We start from the raw sequence: 22,219 nt of genomic DNA, 5'->3' as shown, positions 1-22,219 counted from the left end.
GAGTGGCTGAAACACCAGAAATTTATTTTCTCACAGTTCTGAGAAAGGCTAGAAGTCCAAGATCAGGATGCCAGCAGGGCTGGTTTTTGGTTCCAGTGAGATCTTCCTTCCTGCTTTACATATGGCCTCCTTCTCACTGTGTCCTCACATGGTCTTTTCTCTGTGCATGGAGAGAGACCGAGAGAGAGAGAGAGAGATCTGGTGTGTCTTCTTATAAGAACACCCATTATATCAGATTAGTGCCCTGCTCTTAGTCTTCATTTAATCTTAATTACTTCCTTAAAGGCCATATCTCTAATGCAGTAACAGTGGGGATGAGGGCTTCAACATATACATTTTTAAGAAACACAGTTCAGTCCCTAGCAGGACCTAATCTTACTTCCTAGAGTCTACACACTTTGATTTTCTTCTCTAAATCAAGGACACCCAGCTCATTCTTATCTTAGGAATAGGATTTTGTGATTACAATTCCTGAAGTAGTCTTTCCCTGAATCAACATGTTTGGATCATTTCTATTTATTATATCTCAGCTCAAATGCAATCTCTGTAGTGAGTGTCGTGCTCTGACAGCCCAAGCCAAAGTTGTCTCTACGTCTTGGTCATTGTTTTCTAGCCCATTGCCTTGTTTAATTTTCCTTATATAACTTACTGCTATCTAAATTATATTTTCTCTTTATTGGTTTACATTCTTTGTGCCTCTGTCTCCTGCACTAAAATATAAGCTTCATGATGACAAGAACTGTTTCTTTGGTTCACCTCTACATTCCGCATCCCTTGTCCTGTTTCTGGTACACGGTAAAGGATAAAAAATATTTGATAAAGTTTGAATGAGTGGATTGGGTTTAGTCAATGCAGGCAGATTGCATGAGACCTATTCAATATATGGGTTTCACTTTGCTTCATGGTCTTATGAAGTCCTGAGAAATGAGCCATGAATAAGAACCTCTGGCTTGTATTTGTATTTTCAAAAAGATTAGTGAAAATAACTTTATAATTTGTTGATTATAGAAAATACATTTAAAGACTTTAATTTCCTATTTCCTAGGGTTCAGGGGGGAAAAAATCATAGCAATACTAACCATCTTAATTTCCTCTAGTTTCCCAAATCAGAAATGAGGACAAATAGCACAACTTCATTCTTTGGATTCTTCCTTTCTAATTTATCATCCAGAAAGTGCAAAGGACAATGGGTATTCATCTCCATGTATACAATCTAAACAGTGCATGTGAAAGGAGAAGAGAAGAAAAATATATACATATACCACATTATTTGCAAAAAGGAATCGTATTCCTTACCCACAGAGTGTCCTCCGTTGTGAATTTTATGATTAATCATCCATGCACCTGAAAGTAATTGGCCTTGTTAGTACTTTACTTATATTTGGCTTCCCTTTACCTGCAAGACAGTTGTTAATGGATGAAATTTGTTCTAAGTGAGGTGATACGGCTTCAATCTTTGAATAAAATCGGGATTCATAGGAAATTTACATTTGCATCTTTCAGAGTTATGAAATATTCAGGGGCTTGTAAAGAGTACAGAATTCCATTTAGATTGAAGTCAAAACATAGTTTATTTTTCTTATGCTCCATAAGAGATTTAAACCTTTAAGAGATTATCTACGTGAGAAGCTTTGCTAAAAAATTCAATGCTTTCTTGAAAACACATGATCAGAAATGCTGAGGAAAGATACAAAAACTTTGCTGGGTGGTCATTTTCAGGTTATTAAACTGTTAAATCACGTATTTTTAAATGATTTATATTTGTGGAAATTTCAGTAATAAAATAAAATTCAGAAACATCTGCTTCAACAAGCACATTCTCCGGAATTCAGAAAGCTGAAATAATTTGTGAGCCAAAGTCTATGTTCACATATTTTCTATTTCAAATGTAAATTAAATATAACACTTGGGAGATTATGAAGAATGTAATTTGGCCCAGAGAAAGTGGCTGCCTCAATTGAACATTCTTTCTTAGACTGAAGCTGCGTCCATGTTCCTCGGTAGGCACCAGGAACAACATAGGTCACTGTGTGATTTCCCAAAACCAGGAGATCTTTTGCACGGCATGCTCCCCCAAAGTGAATAATGTCTGGCTTCCAGAGCTAGATTTTTTGAGGACAATTTTTTTGTAACACATCATAAAAATGCAACCCATCTTATTACTTACCTTAAGTACATTTCTTGTCAGATTCATGGCTTTGTTTCCGCATATTGCTTTCCTAACTACTTCTCCGGGTGAGGGGTGAGCCCTCTCCTCATGATCAATATATCTATATCATGGAAGGAAGAAAAAGGTGCTGGAAGAAGAAGAAGATGGAAAACCCAACCTGATGAGACAGTTGTTGGCTAGCTCTTGAAGCCAGCTGTACATAAGACTGTATTACCAGCAAATATATTTTAAAATAGTGACATGATGACACATGAAGCTGGCCCAGCAAAATACTCTTCCTGACCTAAGATCCGAGATCCCGTGAGTGATGCAGTAAAGGGAAGAAATCGTTTCTATCAATAATGAACAGACAGCCCACACATTAAAACAGGTTTTCAAAATATAACAGACATACAGGGTATGTTGTAATAGTTATAAAATAGAAAAAAAAATTACATTTAAGCCAATTCTTCAGTTTCTTTTAGTAGACTAATCAAAGAGCTTAGAGAATTGCATATGAATGACAAAAACTATCCATAAGAGAATATAAATATATATATATATCCATATATCCTAGATAACTAATATATTAAGCCTTAGAAGTAGTAAAGTGTTATTATTTTGCAAGATTTACAGTAATGGTTCTGATCCAAGGGCTATATCCCCCCCAGGGACCATTTGACAATGTCTGGAGACATTTTTGGTTGTCACGATTGAGGTGGGGCTTGGAGAAGCTACTGGCATCCAGTCAACAGAGGCCAAGGACGCCACTAAACATTCTGCAATGCACAGACCACTCCCTCACCCACATAAAGAATATTCTGGCTCAGAACGGCAATAAAGTTAAGACTGAAAAAATCTGATGTAGATGTATCACTTGGGCAGACATACAAATGAACTTTTAAGAAGTCTTAAGTCTATGGCTGAGTTTATTTAGGGAGAAATATCAGATACCTGCAGATAAATAAAGAACACTCTTTCCACCTCAGTTCTCCAAAAAATCAATCAATACATTCATGTTCCCACTGCCACATCATGAAAGATATATTTGTTTATTGAATTTCCTAGATGAGGGAGAATAAGAAAATTTTAAGTTATCTCAATAATTTCCAGAGGACCTCAGCAACTAGGACATTATACCTCTCATCTGAGGAAGAAAAATGGCAAACATTTCAGGATTTTTCATTTTTTTTTCTTTTTGGCAAAAACGGAAAGGCTACAAATGCATTCACTTTCGAACTGAGATGTAAGGGCATTTTATGAGTCTTTTGAATGCCTCTCCAAGTTTTTCAGGAGTTGCTACATTGAAAGGCTATAAACTTAGTTGGAATAAAACAGACGTTATTTTTAATTGTTTCTTCTCAGCCTTATCACATATATGTACAAAAAAAAAAGCGTGGCATGGAAAATCATTATTTACAGTTCCGAACAGCTTTCATACTGTCATCATTCTATAATGTAAGGTGTTTCTGCATTGAAAGAAAATACACTGGGGCAGCAGTGTGAGGGAAGAAAAACTAAAAACTACCAGGTGTTCTTGAAACCTTGTACAGATACTTAAACAAATAACGTATCTCTTTTGTAACTTCCCTGATTCCAGGTATCATTACCCATGTGCAAGACTAGGCCAGAAGAACTTGTCTCCAAGTTTGAAGGTCAGTGTTAACCTGACTACATCCAGGCTCTCTGAACATTGAGGCTGCCTAAAGAATAGTTCCAGGAACCAATCTGATTTGCTTCTCCAATATTAAAATTTGGATTTTTTAAACTGAACATGCCAATTCCTTAAAAAAATAGCATAAAAAAGAAAACCAGGGCTTCTTGAACTAAATATCTGGAGATGCTGAACATGCCCATCAATGAGTTGGGCCAAATACCTCCGAGCTTGAAGCTTTGTAAATAGATAATTATTTTAGCTGGGGCTGATTCTTTTTGTCTATCTGTTCCCCTTGTTCCATCTAAACTTTTGGCAATCTAAATGTATATTTTGCAGGTTAGTTCACTTGATAATAATGATTGCACTATACTTCTTATTTGATCGATTGGCTCAGGACTTGAAGAAACTGTATGAATATTCCATTTTCAGTCACTATAGTCACAGTATATATTATCAGGGTAAAATTCAACTGTAAATACAATCTTAGAAGTTTTACTGTTGTAAAAGATTGGGAATTTAAGGAATGCATGATCTGAAACTATGAGCCGTGGTACTATGTCTTGTTTGCTTTCATATACAAATTAAAACAAAGCAAACCAAAAACTGCAAGAAGAAAATAATATGATATAAATAAATTTAGTAAACCAAGTAAACAAGTAATTTTCTAATTTCTGGCATTGTCACTTCTCTCTTTACCTTGTTTATTACTAAAAATGATACTGTGTTCCCAAAGAATTTCAGAATAAAGAACAAGGCGAGTGACTTAAAGTACAGATAATACTGTATCTTAAAATATGTGAAAATTGTTTTATAATGATTGGTTTCTTTTCATTCAGACTTCAAACCAGGGCACCAAACAAGACCTTCAAGGTTCAGAACAAAGTCGGTGTTGACTGACTTTGAAAGACATATAAAATTTGAAGGACAATAAAATTGAAAGACAATAACATTTTTTCATTACTGAAATATGAAGAAATATAAAACTGAACATTCATGTTAGAAATGTTTAATCACAAAAAGATCATATTCACAGTTATTTCCATTAATTTATTTCTATGGAATCGTTGCTGTATAATTTGTATCTTGGTTACTGATTTTCATTTGACTGAAAAATAATTAGAATACATTTTTAAAACCACCCATTGAGGTTCTTTCACATGAGAGGCAAATAATTTAATAATGACTTTCTAGCATAAGCTGCATGCCAAGATGTTTACTTGACCTGTTACCCGACATGGGACCTGTATAATCTCCCTCAAAAGTATGTCTTTGGTCGCAAGACACAGTCGCAGGAGCACCAGGAGAATGTGTGGGAATGGTTCATGCTAACACACTTTCAGTCCTGGGAATGTGATCAAAATCACACACCATTAGCTGCTTGGGAGTCGCTGTCATCTGTCTGTAAGCATAACAGCAGATTCAATCTGATATTGAAACTCATGAGGCTGATAAAGCCCTTTTCTGCAGCAACATGCTAACTAGAAGAAAACAGATCAGGACTTGCGTGTAGCAACTTGAAAAGAGAAATAAAACATGTTGGGACACGATTGTTTCAAAGGCTTTGAACAGAAGAATTCACCGACATATTGGGTTGTAGCAGGATTAATTAGTAAAGCTGCTGTAACAAAGTATACTTAGAAAGAAATGATGTGTGACAATCTCCCTTTCATTTTCCTGTTACATATTCATAAAAACAGAGGAAAGAGCGCAGGTGCCTCACGGTTCTAAGTGTCTTTGTTCACTTTGTGCTAAAAATGTATCAGGAGGGAAGGCATCCTTCATTTTCAGTTAGTTATAGTTCATTTTTATTTTTATTTTTCATAATGGACTCTTATTAATCATCTGCTATATTTTGAATAATTTATCTCACTAAATTCATCACATAAAGGAGGAAGCCACGGATCTGACAGCTAGGGTGACAGGCTAAGCCTTGGGTTAGAATTGCATATGAGTATTTCTCTTTCCACTATTCCACAGCTACTTTCAAACAGGTTAAAATTTACCTTTCTAAGACCTTTATCTTCTTCACAAAGGATAAAATTTTTCTGTTTCATTGTGGAGCTTGTTTGTGCATGGAGAAAACTGTAACCTTCTGGTGAATTACATTAAGAAATTAAATATAAACCTAACTCATACAAACACCAACAGCAAGTGGAAGGCAACTAACCTTGGTGAGAGCCCTGCTAGATATTTTACTTCCCAACATCCCTTTAATTTCTGTCCTTGTTTCAGACGTGAAAAAAACCAGATGTTTGGGGCAATTCAGAAGTCTGTGGAAGTTGAAGGTGTTAATCAATGGTACTCGGGTCTGCTTTATTCCAAAGTCTCTTCTTTCCTTTCTACACCACAAATTCTCCTTTGTAAAACTAAAAGAGGGAAACACTACTTCCTGGATGCCTTGTTCTGGCAGAGGCACTAAATCACATCATAGAGCATCCAATTCCTTGGCGATCTCCTTGGACTTTAGAAGCCTGCTCTCCCTTTGTCCAATCCACAGCACTGTCCACACCATTGAAATCTTACAAATGTTTTTCCATTGGTGGATTTTGAGAATTTCAACAGCTAAATTTTATCTAATTGTTGATAGGACTATAGTATGTGTTTACAAAAAAAATTTATTTTAAAAAGTTGAATTCCTTTGGGTTTATTCATTATATTCCTATAGATTTTTTTTTTCTTCCTACCGAAACCCAGTAATAGAACCTAGTCTTTCTCTGGGAAGTCCCTATCATACATCTGGTACTTGTTCTTTAAAAAGGAACAACCATTAAGGGTAATAAGAATGGGACTAAATGTCCTCTATGAAAAGATTCTGGAGACAGTGTCATTGCTTTCTTAAAACACTCTCTTAACATTCCTTAGAAAATAATATTTTTTAAGGCAATAACACGCCATTTGAAGCAAAACTGTAGTAAAAAGCTTTTATTTTGTTATCTTCTTAAAGTGCAAGAAAGGTAGAGACAATTGTTAAAAACAGAGTCAAGCCTACCAATGCATAAAGCTATGGTTTGAAATTCTGATAAAAACAATTTTTGTCATGCTGGATCAGCAAACTTTAATCTCATAAGTGTTCTTGATCTAAGTCTAAATAAAAATAAAATGCTTCAGAAAAAGAAAACACCCAGCATTAATAGTTCTTCTGAAACATTTTTAATTTTTTCCATCAGGTTACTTCCAGGAAAAACTATTCAGGATTTCCAAGTAATGAAGAATCAAGCTAGGTAAGTCCTACTCACAGAATTTCAGGAAAACTACCAGAGGGAATAAAAAGTGCTCTTAAATTTCAAAGGCACAAGTTTTTCCCCACCAACTCTAGCACATTTCATGACCTTATAACCAAGGTCATGCAAATAGATGGTCCACCAGAACAGATTATCACAATGGCTTTGCAATGTTTCTAGCTTTTTATGGCAATCTTGGCCAAAGCAGGCTAGATGGCAATAAGAAAGACTAGAATTTTTGTATGGCTAATTTTCAATCATATCCCAACTCTGTTACCTTAACAAGCACAAACATCCACACAGTAAATTATCCATTTCACATTTATATTCTTCAGATAATTAAAGGCATGATTTTTACAAAGAGAAAAAAAAGTTCCTCTTTGATTCTCTATTATAAGCTAAAATGTTGAGAATAAGCAAGAAGTTGGAAATGCCTATTTCAATAAGTGATGAAATTCTTTATCTAAAACTGCCTTTGTATCCTCTTCCACCCATGCATGCAATTGACGTCATCATTGTCACAACTTAGCTGGATTATCCGATTTATTGCTCATATATTCTACTTTATATGTAACTGCAAATGACAATGTTTCTAAATTTGCTATCACTGCATGACAAGAACACCACTTCTTTCAAATTGAAATAACTTTTGACTCACATACCTGCAAGCATATCTGTCTATCTATCTGTCATCTATCTACCTACCTCCCTGTATATCTATCTGTGCAGAGGTCATTTAAAATTTGTATCAACCCTATGGGAAAACACTATTATTTTCTGTATTAGTGAATGAAAAAATTGAGTCACAAAAGGTAAAGTAATTTGCTAAAGGTGCTACAACTAATAAATGGTGAAGCTTGGAATCAAAATTCTGTGATCTGACTACAAAAGTTGAAGTCTTTAACCACTTGTAATTTTGACTCTCTTTATGATATGTAGGTACTCTATTACAGCAATTAATAAATAAAGTAATTTTTAACTTCTGCACAGTGGTGCATCCCTTTATGACGAGGATACATTCTGAGAAATGTATCATTAGGCGATGATGTTATCTAAACATCATAGTGTGTACTCACAAAAAACCCAGATTGCATAGCCTACCACACCCCTAGACTATATGGTTTAGCCTATTGCTTCTAGGCTATAAACCTGTATAGCATGTTACTGTTCTTAAAACTGTAGGCAATTGTAACACTGTGGCAAGTATTCGTGTATCTAAACATAGAAAAAGTACAGTAAAAACACACTATTGTAATCTTATGGGGTCACTGTTGTATATGCAGTTTATTGTTGATGAAACAAAATTATGTGATACATAACTGTGTATGTTTATTTCCCTAATAGTTTGTAATCTCCTCAAAGAAAGAAACATTTTCATTTCTACATGACCAGCAGCTATCATAGGGGCTAGCACACAGGTAAAAGAGATTTTTTTTAAATAACTGTATAAATAGTCAACTAAACTAGTCACATTGAAGTCATTTTTGCTTCTCTGACAGCTCTGGATTTTCAAGATTGAAAAAAATACTATTTGTCAAAGCCAGCCTACCAAATCATTCTCCCAATGATCCTTATCTCCTAATATTGTATAGTCCTTCCACATACTATATCACAGTTTGTGTGACCAACAGAATATGGCAGAATTGATGCCTGGTACTTCTGACATTAAGTTAGAAAAGGCTGAAGCTTCCCTCTTGGACCGCTCTCTCAGATTTCTCATCCTGGGAGAAACCAGCTGCCAGGTCTTGAGGAACACTCAAGCAGCACTGTGGGGAGACCCGTGTGGTGAGGAACTGGAGCCTCTGGATAACACTCAGCAGAAACTGAGGCCTTCCAACAACCCCATGAGTGATACTGAAAGCTGATCTCCCAACCCCAGTCAAGCCTTCGGATGACTGCAGCCCAGTAACAGCTTGAATGCAACCTCACAAGAGACATTGAGCTAGAAGCAGCCAGCTAATCCACTCTTGGATTCCTGACCCTCAGAAACTGATAATAATAAATGTTTGTTGTTTTAAGCTGCTAAGTTTTGTAGTAATTTGTTACAGAGCAATATGTAACTATCATATGTTAATATTAACAGTGAGATGGTGGCAAAATACCAACCCACAATGTGGAAGTGGCTTTAGAACTGAGCAATGGGCTTTGAGGAAAGTGTTAGTGACAGTCTGTAGTGCCTTGAACACATCGTCAATAGAAGCCTTGTGGTTTTTCCTAAAGCTACAGGTGAGGGCTCACAGGTAAAGGAAGTAAATGTTGGAAACTAGAGAAAGAGGGAATTCATTATGTTGTAGTAAAAATATTAGTAATTCTTTTGCCTGAAGTTATGTGGGAAGTAGAAAAAGTACTCAATGAACTGAGTGATCAATAAAGATAAACAGATATCAATAAAAATAGATAGATATCATTTCAGCAAGTGATAGTTATATTAATTATTGTTGTAACATAGTAAAAGAAATCTTTAACAGGAAGACAAAAGGGCCACTTCTGTGGTAGATTTTGATACTCTTCAAAATATTTACTGCCTCACATTGAGATGTCCTTCTCTCTTGAGGAAGGGTTTTACACCTTCATCCTGTTGAACTCTGACATGTATATGTGACTTGCCTTAGCCAATGAAATATGAGTGTGGTAGTGGCAAACACAAGTTTTAAGAGCTAGAACATGCTTCACTATGTTTATTTTCCCTATGGTGAAATAAATAGATAAGATTTACTCCATTAGTCTGGATCCTGAAATGAAGAGTTCTAAAACCAGTCAGCAATGGGGATGTAGCGTAAGCAAGAAATACATGTTTGTGGTTATAAGCCACTGTCATTTGCTTCCTAACCTAGTGTCTCCTGACTGGTTCAATTTCAGACAAGAGGTAGAATTGAGGATCAGGTGTACTTTGACTCATGGACCATTGGAAGAAGACACTACAGATAGATAATATTGCAGAGACAGGGGCATCAAGGTGTATGAAATCATGAGAGGATTCTGGATGTCTAAAATGTAATGCAGAAATTAGAGCAGAAGCTCTAACCCAGCTGCCATAAATTAGAAATCAATGCTTATAGTTGTATGATATGATACTCAGATCTTACTGTTTTCTGGCAAAACTTCATTGATACACCACTTGATACGGTTTGGCTGTGTCTCCACCCAAAATCTCATCTTGAATTGTAATCCCCATAATCCCCACGTATCAAGGGAAAGACCAGGTGGAGGTAATTGAATCATGGGGTTAGTTTCCCCCATGCTGTTCTCATGATGGTGAGTTCTCACATGATCTGATGGTTTTATAAGGGGCTCTTCCACCTTTGCTCAGCACTTCTCCTTCCTTCTGCTTTGTAAAGAAGGTGCTTTGCTTCCTCTTCACCTTCCGCCATGATTGTAAGTTTTCTGAGGCCTTCCAGCCATGCTATGAGTCAACTAAACCTCTCTTCCTATGTAAATTACCCAGTCTTGGGCAGTTTTTTATAGCAGTATGAAAACAAACTAATACACCACTGAACTCTAATTCCTAAAAATCTGAAATGTCAATAACCTAATACCCCCAACTCTATGTTCATTTTAAAATAGTTGACCACAAGGTTCCAGACAAAATTCACAGTCTTTTAAGTAATAAAGAATTAACAGAAGAAAATTCTCAAATATTATATTTAATAAGTTTTTATTTGGGGGGTTACTTTTTAGTCATTTTTCCATGTATAAGTTAGTTTGACCGGGTCACCTATTCCACCTCAAGAAAATTTGCCCACCTATTATGATAAGGAGTCACTGAATTATGAGGAATAGAATAATATGCCCCAATTTTACATTACAGAGTTAACAATGACAGTATTTTAGAAGATGAAGGTTAAGTCCATGAAAGCACAGGGAAGGAGATCATTGGAATAGTTTAAGGGAGATATGTGGCATTCATAACCCAAGAAACTAGAGAAGTAGGAAGAGACATTAAAGAGAAAAGAAGCGGGAGAATTTAGTCATTGGATGGAAGCGTTTATGACAACATTGTAGGAACATGAAGTACAATATGTATCACTTGTGTGAGATTAAATTGTCATTCAGGAATGGTCACTCCATTCTTTCTCATCTCTCAGAGAGGAATAGGCATTAACAACACTTGGGCACGTAACTTACAATAATGGGGTGGGAATGGCCTACATTCCAGGCCTAGGCCTTAAGTAGTATAATTTTTTTTTCTCTCATCGTATTTGGGACCTTTCATCCCACATCATGAGAACATTGCCCATCCAGCCTACTAGTCTCAAAAGCTGAGGACACTTGGAGCAAAACTGATCTGAATACGTGGCTAGAACCGAAGACCAGCTGATCTCAGCCAAGATGTACCCTTCCCACCCAGCTGCCATAACTCAGAAATCAATGCTTATAGTTGTATGACACTCACATCTTAATGTTTTCTAGCAACAATTTGATTGATACACTACTGAACTCAAATTTTTAAAAATCAGAAATATCAATGACCTACTACCCCCAACTCTATGTTCATTTTAAAATAGTTGACCACAAGGTTCCAGACAAAATTCACCATCTTTTAAGTAATAAAGAGTTAACGGAAGAAAATCCTCCAATATTGCGTTTAAAATGTTTTTATTTGGGGGTTTATTTTTAGTTGTTTATCCACGTGTAACTATGAAGAAAGACACGTAGTTGCACCTGTTCAGATTTCACCTCAAATCTGAGAATATGGATTTTAAAAATTAAGTTATCATGAGAAGCAACAGCATAAAGCCATATGAGAAATACATATGTAAATGATAGTTTTACTTAGTCTTTAAGAAACAAACTTAGGTGAATCAATTATATATTTCTGGGATATGGTCAAGGTTCTTGTCCAAAACCCACTAAAGGAAGCACTTTTAAATTTTCAACCTTTACATCATTTTTTAAAGTTCTCTTTGGCTCCCTTATTGGTTTGAAATCAGGTACATAATGTTTTCATCTTTATTAGTCCAAATAAGAGCAAATAAAAGAGTGATAATATATAGGGAGAGAGTTTATTTGCAAACTTTCAAAAGTCGTTTACTTTAATACCCAATTCATTTGCAGATTATAGTCTAGATAATAAGAGCACATCAAAAACTGTAATAAAAATTATCGAACGGTTTGCAAGATATATTCTCTTGTTTGAATTAAGCCTACTTCAGGGGGTTGTGATTTTTCCCTTTTTATCTAAATGCTCATAAACTGGATAATAGCCCTGGTTTGTTTCTGAAATATTTTAGTTGGGATTTGTACCTTGACAGAAACGGACTACAAAGAAAGCAAAGTGAACTGCTGTAATATATGTCTAAAATCTATTCCAATGATACCCAGATGATGCAAAGGTTACTAGAACATGCCAATTGATTGGAATGAGCATTGAATTGATTGGTTAACACAGTATCTTGGGAAAACAATTTTGTCTGTGATATATGAGGAAGCCTCAATTTGGTGCAACCTCCTGTTTAGATGTCCTACATGTTTGTGGGTTGGTGTCACCAATATATTGTCCCCCTACTGTTCAGCTTTTTTAGTTCGTTTTTAATTATGGAAGTAATATCACAGCATTATTGGAAGATTACAAATAATGTAAAAGAGATTTTAAATCATTTTAACATCACTATTTTCATTTTTGTGTGTCCTCTTCAGTCTTTTAATAGAGCTTTTTCATTAATTACTAAGTGCCAGGCAATGCTTTAGCACATGTAAGTCTCATGAAAACAGCAGAAAGTATTATCTTCTTTTTAGAGAGATAAGTTGGAGACTTTAAATAATGTCCTTAAGGTTACTGAGCTACCAAGTTCCAGGGCTGTGATAGACAACTAGTTGTTTGATTTCCTGACCCAAACCTCTTAAATATTTACCTTACGTAGTTATAAACATAGTGTAAATACAATTTTATGTCTTATTTTTCCAACTCAATGTTATATTTTCCTGCACAAGAACATAGCTTGTTATTTTAGCAGGTTGGTTTTCTTTAATTTAGATATGCCCTTTCTTAACTATTCTCCTATTATGAGATATTGGATTACCTTCAAATTCCCATTTTCAAATTTTATAGTTTTCAAATTAACACTGTAATTACTATCTTAATGCACCGAGCTTTTACATAATCTAGTTGTTTGTGTTTTCTTCCCCTAGAGGCTAATAGGTTTGGAAATTCTGAAGATTTTTTAAAATGTGTACCATCTAAATGGGACTTTTCCATTGTCTCAGTTTGGGCTAGGATTTCAAAGCTCAAAAGTGTATGTGACAATTACTGTACCTTCTGAAGAGAGATGCCTGATCTTTTAAATGTGAGCTGCAAAAGGGCTTTCCCAAAACAGATTCAGCTGCTCTTAGTCCATCACCTACCTTCCCTTACACAACAAAAGGTAAGCATTCATTAGCGGAATTGATCAATTATTTTTTGGAACAATTGTCAGCATTATTCAGCATTTCTCTTTCCTTCCTTCATACTTTCTTAACTAACCTCAGGCCAAGTGAGGGAATTTAGATGTTGATATGTGAGGGTTTGGAAAACAAAGAGGCCAGCTCTTGCCTGCAAAATTTAAAGACAGGAGATTGGCTGGAAATAGTCCTGATGGCTGAACACGGAGAAAAAGTGGAGGCAGTGTGGACCCTACAGAGGGTAGCAAGGCATGAATTACCTGGAAAGGATCCCAACATGTGGCTTACCTGCAAGGGCTAACAGACAACAGCACTAAGAGGCTATAGGAAGATTACCCAAGAAACAGGGGTTCAGGTGGATGTCATTCATAGCCAGCTAGTTGGGGCACTGCCAGAGACAGTGAATAATATAGTAGATTGTTTTCACTGGCTTTTTTGAAGAACCTACAAAATATCCTCAGGAGGAAGACAGCATTTAGGTATCTGTCTGGTTCCAGATTACAACTGTGTTGATTGACAAATAACTTTTCAACCCTGGTTTCTCTTATCTACCCAACATCACCAAGACGGGGTCAAGAAACAACATCTTGAGTAAGGGAAGATGAAAGAATAAAGTGTAAAAATAATGAAGTATCTACTTTCCTTACTGTAATTTTCCAAGTCCCACATCAGGGGTCCAGGGGAGAAGCTTAAAAGAGGATGAGACAATAAAAGATTTTGTGGTTTTGTTTTGTTTCTTAAGTTTGACTAGGCTTTTGTACATCAGCTGTACTGGTAACCTAACGATTAATTTATCAGAAGTTTTTGTCCAGGGGCAAGGATGGAAAATTCAACACAAAATTTAACAGGCTGTTGCAGAAGAAAAATACAATCATTTCACAATTTCACCCACTAAATTCAGCTTATTCAATCAACAAATACACACATTTTCAAGTTGCATCCTAAAATAGTTTTACCAATTTATAATATCATTATCAATGAAGGATAATCAGTCCGATGATACTCTTGCTAGCTTTAAACATTCTCTTTCTGTGTTTACCATAATTTAACATGTGAAATAGGATCTTAATTTATGATACTTTCTTATTATTAGCATAATTAAACAGTTTCCATTAGCATATCTGCTATCTTTATTTGCTCATTTATACATTTACTATAACATCGACCAATGAATTATTGTTAATTATGCTAATTATTTTCTTATAAATTTGCATGAGGCATTAAGAGATGAACTCAATCCCCTATTTAATGTAACTATCAGTGTAATATGTGGTTTGCCTTTCAACAGAAAATAATGTTTTTATATTTGAAATTTTTTAGTGTATTGAAATTTCAACTGTCAATTTTTTCTTTAATTTCAACTCTTAGGAAAGAAATGTCTATTTGTTTCTCTATTCTTTTGTCATGAGATTTCTAATGTTTAAATGTTTTATTTATTTTCCATCTAAAATTTATTTGTATAAAGCTCAGAATCCGATCAGCATGAGTTGAGTATAACAAATTGGCTGGAAAAAGCCTGTTGTTTGTAGGATATTTCACTTTTCATCAATATTCATATTCTATTAATATTTTAAAGCCCAATTATTCTCACTCTCTAGCAAAGGCTGAAGTGACTTTTAACAATAGATTTTCTTTCCAAAAAAGAAAAGAAAATCCAAACAATTTCTCCCTTTATAAGTATAGAACTGCCTAAACTCAGTTTCTCTTTTTCTGCCACATCCACCCTCTTCCTCCCACCTCCACCACCATTAGATTTTACAAACCATCCATTGTCAGGGACGCAAACCCCTCTACCGTTTGTTAATGTCCAAGAAAGGCCATCACCTCTGAATCATTTTTTCCCCACACATAAATCCTTGGGCCAACAAAGAAAAGTGGTATTTTTCCATTTCCATAATTCCTGTTATTTTAAGTCTATCCCTTAACCAAAGTGGCTTTTTGTTTTTTTTTCCTTGATAACTCACAGGTTCAAATGTAAAAATTTATTATTACAAGGAACAATTATGAGGTTCAAAGCATACTGTGTGCATTCCATGCTCCTAGCTTCTGGTACTGATATACGGAATAAAATATTTGTGGTTGTCTACTTGCATGAAGTGGATGGGATCCAACCGCTGGTGGTGAGAGGCTTAATGAATGTCTGCCTTCGTCAGACCCAACACAGATCTAGCATCATGGGAGGTTGCCCAAGTGCCATACTGCAGGCATCTCAAAAACAAACTTTTGACCATTTAACTTATTCTTTCCAGTTACTCTTCAACGTCAACAATAACAACCACCAAAGAGGAAAAAATGGCTTTGCTTCTTTTCTTACTTTAAATATTGTTCTGGATTTTAAGATTTCGAGATCTCTTCCCCAAAACATTGAATTAGACAAACCACTGACCTTTTTGAACACCTTTGGGTTTTGCTTCTTCAGGGCAGCATGTTCAGCACTTTTTTTTTTTTTTTTTTTTGAGAGGAAGTCTCACTCTTGTTTCCCAGGCTGGAGTACAATGGCGCGATCTCGGCTCACTGCAACCTCCACCTCCCAGGTTCAAGCAATTCTCCTGCCTCAGCCTACCGAGTAGCTGGGATTACAGGCGCCTGCCATCATGCCTGTCTAAATTTTGTATTTTTTAGTAGAGACAGGGTTTCACCATGTTGGCCAGGCTGGTCTCGAACTCCTGACCTCAGGTCACTGCCCGCCTCGGCCTCCCAAAGTGCTGAGATTACAGACGTGAGCCACTGCACCCAGCCATGTTCAGCATTTTGATAACTCCCTGCTCATAAAGTCTTCCTTATTTGATGAGATACTTCATTTACATAGTAAAACCAAACAAAAACAAAAACAAACCACAGCATTCTTAATAGTTGCTATTTTCTTGCTGTCTCTGTTTTCTTTTTTTTTTTAAAATAAGACTAGGACATAGTAGTTCCCTCTTCTGTGCTCCTATATAATGTTTATAACTGCAAAAAAAAAAGTGTTTTAGTTACTTGTGTGTATGTTTGCCTCTTCTGGAATACTGAGAGCTTTTTGAGGTTGCAGATATATCCTGTGCTTTTTATTTGCATAGTACATAACGTAAAGTCCAATATGTAATAGGTAGCCAATAATGAGCTTAAGTAAATGAATTGCCTCTGATTAGTGTATGATAGTTGGAATGCCTCAAGATTTTTAAATCGTCTGCACATTGATATCATACAGATCTTTTGCTGTTAAATGTCCAATAACTATCAATAACGGTTCATAATGCTCTAAGCAATACTGTCTAACAATATAGCTGAATTTGGCATACCCATATACTTAGTGTTGTGCTTTTTGGTGTGACAGAGACTGCACATATGCCCTAAAATCCATTGCCACTTCCCACTGGGCACACACTCACACACACACAAATACATTTTCTATCACACTTTGCAATTAAATATGGCCATATGACTTAATTGTGACCAACAGAATGTGGGCAGAAAAGATGTTAATCAATTTCAGGCCCATTTTATCACAATATCCCACAAGTGATCCTTGTTGTTTTTTTCCTTTTGTCCCTGAAAAGGGAAAGATCTGAGAATCTATAATGCAGCCTTAGGATAAAGATCAGATTAAGGAAATAAGTATTCACAAATATTATTTCAGATAGCCTCATGGAGGCTGATAGATGAGGCTGGAACAATGAAGGTCCAGGTCATGTTGTTTCATGGCAAAACATATGGTAAAACCACTTCATACATTAAATAGAAAGGCACAACACACCTCATAAGCCTATAAGCTTGTAATTTTTGGATGTGAGGACAAGAGATTGATATGAGAGTAACAGTGCCTATTTGCTACTATTGGCTTTTCTTAGCAATATATTACAAGAAAGAGATGAGTACAGACAAAAACAGACTTATTTTGAAGCAGAAATTGAAGTGGATATGTATCCAGAGATCAATAACTTTTAGAGTTAATAAACCTGAGTGCTTCTGCAATCTAATTAAGATAAATTGAAAAAGGCTCTGAATGACAACAATCAAATAAAATTATTGGTAAAAAACAGACAATTTAATATAAAGATTCGACTAAGGAAACAGCATTCAAAAATATTATTTCAGATAGCTTCAGGGAGGTTGGGAGTGGCTTAGAAGGGTGTAGGTGAGGAAGCAAAAAATAAATCAGTCATGAGAATTATCACAAGGAGAAAACTTCAAATGTAGTTATTGGCACATGGAACTGACTAGAAACAAGACAATTTAAATGTCTGTTAGTTTGGGGAAAATTGTTTCCCTAAGGATTCTATGAGCATGGACTAAAAGTATTGACTTCTTAAGCTTTAAGATTAGTGCTGGGTTCCCCAACTTTTATCAGCACCAAACAATCTCCAACTCCCACTTCCTGAAGGTCATGGGAAAGATAGGTAAAGAAGAGTCTCTCAGAGGCTGGAATCAGTAACCATGGAGAACAGTGAAGAAAGGAGATTCTAGGGAGCATAATTTAGGAATAATGAAAGATTTTTTTCCCAGCCAAATAATAGGACCCTTAATATGTGCCTAGCATGATTTCAAAATTGCTATGGTTCAGTAACAGCTGCATGCCTCTCATTTTTTCCTTTACCAAACAGATATCTAAAATGTTTTCCTGTATCTATGTATTGTCCCTGCATGGTATATGTATGCATGTGTGTTTGTGTGTGTGTGTGTGTGTGTCTGTGTGTGTGTAAATATATATCATTTGTAAGTTCAAAGAAGCCACTTCAATTCTGGTCTAGAGAGATGAGCATCACTCAAGGATGCTGGACTTTAAGTTTTGTGCAATGACTTGTTGGGGCCTTTAGTTTTCCACCTTCAGAAAGGACACTTGTGTTCCATGTGTGGCAGGAAAAATGGAATAGATGTTTGGTGAACAAATGGACAGAATTGGCACAGACTGACTGGCTCTTCATCAAATGTATTTTCTTCATGTCCCAAGCACATAGATAGACTATATTTCCTAACTTCCACTGTACTTAGGTATAGCCACATAACTGAGTATTGTCAATGAAAATAAAGGTAGAAATAATTTTCACTGCCTCCAAGCCTGGTGCATAAAACCACACACACAAAAGCCTCTCTCTATTTCTTCATGTATTAACCAAACAGGGAAGGCTTTCAAGCTCAGTAGGAAGGCAGATGCAGAAGATGAAAGGAGCCTGAGTCCCTGAATAGTCACTTAGAGGATTGCTCTACCAGAAACTCCCAATGTGAATAAGAGATAAACTTATTATTTAGTTAAGCCATTGATATTTGTAGCTTTTGTCTTACACTCTGTGTTAAGCAGAATGATGACACACCCTCAAAGATGTCCATTTCCTCATCTTTGGAACTTGTAAATATATTAAGTTATATGGCTGAATGGGGGAAATTAAGGTTGTAATGGAATTTAGGTTGCTTGACAGCTGATCTTAGAAGACAGGGGTTATCCTGGGTTATCCACGTAGGCTCAATGTAATTACACGGTCCTTAAAAATGGAAGAAGGAGCAGCAGAAGAGATCACAGTGATGCCATATCAGGACTCAACTCACTGTTGCTGGCTCCAAAGATGGAAGATGGGGGATAAAAGCCAAGGAGTGCAGGTAGCCTCTAGGATCTGGAAAAGACAAGGAAATAGATTCTCCCTTAGAGTCTCCAGAAGGGAAGGTAGCCCAGCCAACACCTTGATTTTGGTCCAATGAAAAACACTCCAGACATCTAACCTAACAGCAAGAAGATAATACATTTGTATTATTTAAGCCTCTAAGTTTGTGGTAATTTGCTACGGCAGCAATAGAAAACTAATACACAGCCATTAACATTATATTTATAAGTTTAAATTAAATGGCATTGTATAAATCCCTCATGCATCTCCTCCTTTCAGCCTATCAAAACATACTCTCAGATTGTTAGTTCATACTCTGTATAAATGCCTAAATAAGATAAAATTAATACCTCCCAAAGAGATTTGAACTTCAGGGGGAAATCAAGTATTATAGTTAATGCATAAATCTCTACCAGATGGAAATGCAGTCTGGCCTAGAGACTAGGAGAATTATTATTACAGCTGAATGGCAACATATAGTTCTCTTAGTTTACCTTCCAATGTTTCAGAACCATGCTATCTCTGATTTTAGATTACCATTTGTTAAAGAGTAAGGAAGATGGCTGGGCACAGTGGCTCATGCTTGTAATCCCAGCACTTCAGGAGGCCGAGGCATGTGGATCACCTGAGGTTGGGAGTTTGAGACAAGCCTGACCAACATGGAGAAACCCCCATCTCTACTTAAAAAAAAAAAAAAAAAAATTAGCCAGGAGTGGTGGCACTTGCCTGTAATCCCGGCTACTCGGGAGGGTGAGGCAGGAGAATCACTTGAACCCAGGAGGCAGAGGTTGCAGTGAGCTGAGATGAGCCATTGCACTCCAGCCTCAGCCTGGGCAACAAGAGCGAGACTCCATCAGACAAACAAACAAACAAACAAACAAAAAACCACCAAAAAACAGAATAAGGAAGCTACTAAAACTGGGGAATTGAGCTCTAGGATATCTAAGCTACAACAGAGATGGGTTATGTGAAAACAGAAAAAACACTTAACCACTCTAGCTTGTTTTCCTTTCTCCAAGATGAGAGGCATTAGAGTTATACTAACTGGCCTGGTAGGTCTCTCTCTGTTCTAAGCTGCTGTAAAGCAGATGAGTCTATATTTCTCTAATGGCTCCCACGCAAATTAGTTTATTAGCAAATATAAATTTTTACATGTTTGACTTTTTCCCACTCTAATTGTTCTTATGACTGATATCCAACTAAGAAGAAATGTGACAACAGTGGGTAGTGACAGAATGACCATTTAGGTATTAAAATTCTTTCTTCACTTAATTGTCACCTGGTTAGGAGAAGTGGGATAACTTTCTCTTCTGATGGAGGGAAAAACTGACCAAGGTATTGTAAAGAAAGTTTAATCAGCAGACATCAGACTTGGTTGGAATCATACACATGGTAGTAACAATCAAGCAAAGATGGAAGAAAGATAATAGACAGCATCCGGGAGATGGTACTGAAAAAGAAGTGGGACACAAAATCTCCATTAGCAGAGAGACAACAGTAGTCTTTTTGTGTGGCTTACTGTTATAAAATTCTGAATAGGAATTCTGTTTCACAGCTGTTAAAAGAGAATTGAAATACAACTGTGTCCAATAATTGAAAAGCAGCTGTTCATTCGCCATGTCTAAAAACAATTGTATAGGAGAAATTGGCTTGGCAATATAGCCAAATAAAAAAAGTGTAATTATTTTTAATTGCCAAAGTGGGGAAGCAATCCAACAGTGGAATAGGACATTGTATGACATCATGAAATCTACTTTTCTGAGAGCTGAAAAATGGTTAACATTTTCTCTGCCTGATGTGCTATCCGGAGGCAGGAAGGAGTCCTGGTTCATCCCTTATAGGCCCTTAGAGAGAGCGTTGTGATGCCGGATTCATTTTTTTGACTATTTTTCCTCCATATATGTACACATATTGTGCACATAACTGATATGTTTTCTTAAGACTTCCCTTTACAGTAACTATTTCCCACTCTGCTGCAGACTAACAAAAACAGAAAACTAAAGGGAAATCAGTGTCAGTCCTGAATGTTGTGCCCTGCAGTAGGGATTCTGCATAAAACACAAAGAGAGGACACAAAATATGCCACTTTTCAAGTCACATTTACAAAAGGCTTCTCTTTTATCATAATTCACTTGCCAAAAATATAATTGGACAGTCCTTTAGCATTCTGCAGTATTTCTCAGCACCAGCAAAGAGACAGTAAGGAATTTTTCACCAAGAGCCATTAGTAAAGAGAGCTTGTAGCCTTCTATGAGGATCTGGTCACTCTGAATGGTCAAGTAATCGTGGGAAGTTTATTATCAATGCTCGGATAGCAACTCTTTCAACTATGTGATGACCTGCTTTTTTGCTTGCTTTCTATTAAAAAACTGTATTTGATTCTGTGCGAATCCATAAACCAAACACAAAATTCAGGGGTTAAAGAAAACAGTTCCGTAAACAGATGAGACAGACATGCTAATACATTGGAAACATGCTATTTAAATTCAGACTAGTTAAACAGGATGCCCTTTTGTCACTGACCAAATTGTTAAATTGGTGCCTTGGCAAGAGCCTTTTGTACTCGCCTGAAGATTCCCGGGATCCAAACCTCTGTGGTATTAAAACAAACAGAGTAAATATTTTCCTTGAAGTTTACATCCAAGATCTAAATATTTCCAAGCATGTCAAATTCACTTTTCTCCACCGCTCCCTGCAGGGTCCGTGTAGACTTCGGCTGCCAAAGAACCCAGTTGAACTTGCCTTGGGAGGGGCTCCATCCCTGAAGACAGGCAAAGCTCAGAGCCAGAAGCAGAGTGTTTTGCAGCTGTGCTGCTCTGCTTGGCAGAAGGAACTCACGCAGCAGCAGGTGTGCTATCTGCTGACTTCAACACACAGAGCGGGGGAAGGCTCTGTCCTTGCTGCTTGCTCCCTAAGCTTGAATATCTGCCATTCCCTTTTACCTATTTGCAGAGAAGTGCCAAGAACCTACCCTGGAAAACCTGCATTTCTCTTCATTAGCTTTAAGTGTGCAAGTCAGCTTTCTAGATACATAACTTCTAGCTACATAACTTAAGATAGTTGCATCTGCAAAATAAACTGATTCCTCTGCAGAATCTAGCAGAGAATATTAACAAACTGTGTTTCTCCTCTCTCTCCTTTGTTTCATATTGTTTTCCATCCAACATGCAGCTGAAGTTCTCTTAGAAAGAGACTACAAAGAATTACAATTGAGTACCACATCAGTATTTTTTTTGGACCC

At 36.4% G+C, this 22,219-nt stretch overlaps 1 protein-coding gene and 1 long non-coding RNA gene across 3 annotated transcripts; one reads left to right on the top strand and one right to left on the bottom strand.

Annotated features, from left to right (window-relative positions):
* Window positions 1-21,785, bottom strand: LOC116483952 (uncharacterized). 2 transcript variants are annotated; one of them, XR_004252404.2, is made up of 5 exons: window positions 21,655-21,785; window positions 18,926-19,096; window positions 2,168-2,297; window positions 1,080-1,213; window positions 1-160 (listed from the first exon to the last, which is right to left on the bottom strand). XR_004252404.2 is itself a non-coding variant. In XM_032178510.3 (5 exons), exons 1-4 carry the CDS (start codon window positions 21,735-21,737, stop codon window positions 1,094-1,096), a joined length of 477 nt encoding a protein of 158 aa, XP_032034401.1. In that variant the 5' UTR covers window positions 21,738-21,785; the 3' UTR covers window positions 1-160; window positions 1,080-1,093. The 2 variants fall into 2 exon arrangements, 1 of the variants encoding a protein (XP_032034401.1); XM_032178510.3 differs by having other exon boundaries at window positions 2,168-2,270.
* On the top strand, window positions 6,988-8,573 carry LOC131381288 (uncharacterized). The gene is made up of 3 exons (XR_009209921.1): window positions 6,988-7,027; window positions 8,372-8,445; window positions 8,527-8,573. It is a non-coding gene; the product is annotated as an uncharacterized LOC131381288 (long non-coding RNA).
* Window positions 21,786-22,219: the final 434 nt, after the last annotated feature.

The sequence above is a fragment of the Hylobates moloch genome, unplaced genomic scaffold (assembly GCF_009828535.3).
Source record: "Hylobates moloch isolate HMO894 unplaced genomic scaffold, HMol_V3 SCAFFOLD_15, whole genome shotgun sequence".
Classification (NCBI taxonomy): domain Eukaryota; kingdom Metazoa; phylum Chordata; class Mammalia; order Primates; family Hylobatidae; genus Hylobates; species Hylobates moloch.
This window is presented reverse-complemented; position numbering and strand designations above follow the sequence as displayed.

Excerpts from the sequence above, each read along its gene's own strand:
- LOC116483952 (XM_032178510.3), bottom strand. The coding sequence starts at position 21,737 with ATGGAGCCCCTCCCAAGGCAAGTTCAACTGGGTTCTTTGGCAGCCGAA. Across the intron at positions 19,097-21,654 it reads GCAGGGAGCGGTGGAGAAAA|GTTAGATGTCTGGAGTGTTT; the intron begins GTGAATTTGACA and ends TCTTGCTGTTAG. Across the intron at positions 2,271-18,925 it reads CATCTTTGGAGCCAGCAACA|ATATATTGATCATGAGGAGA; the intron begins GTGAGTTGAGTC and ends TCCATGATATAG.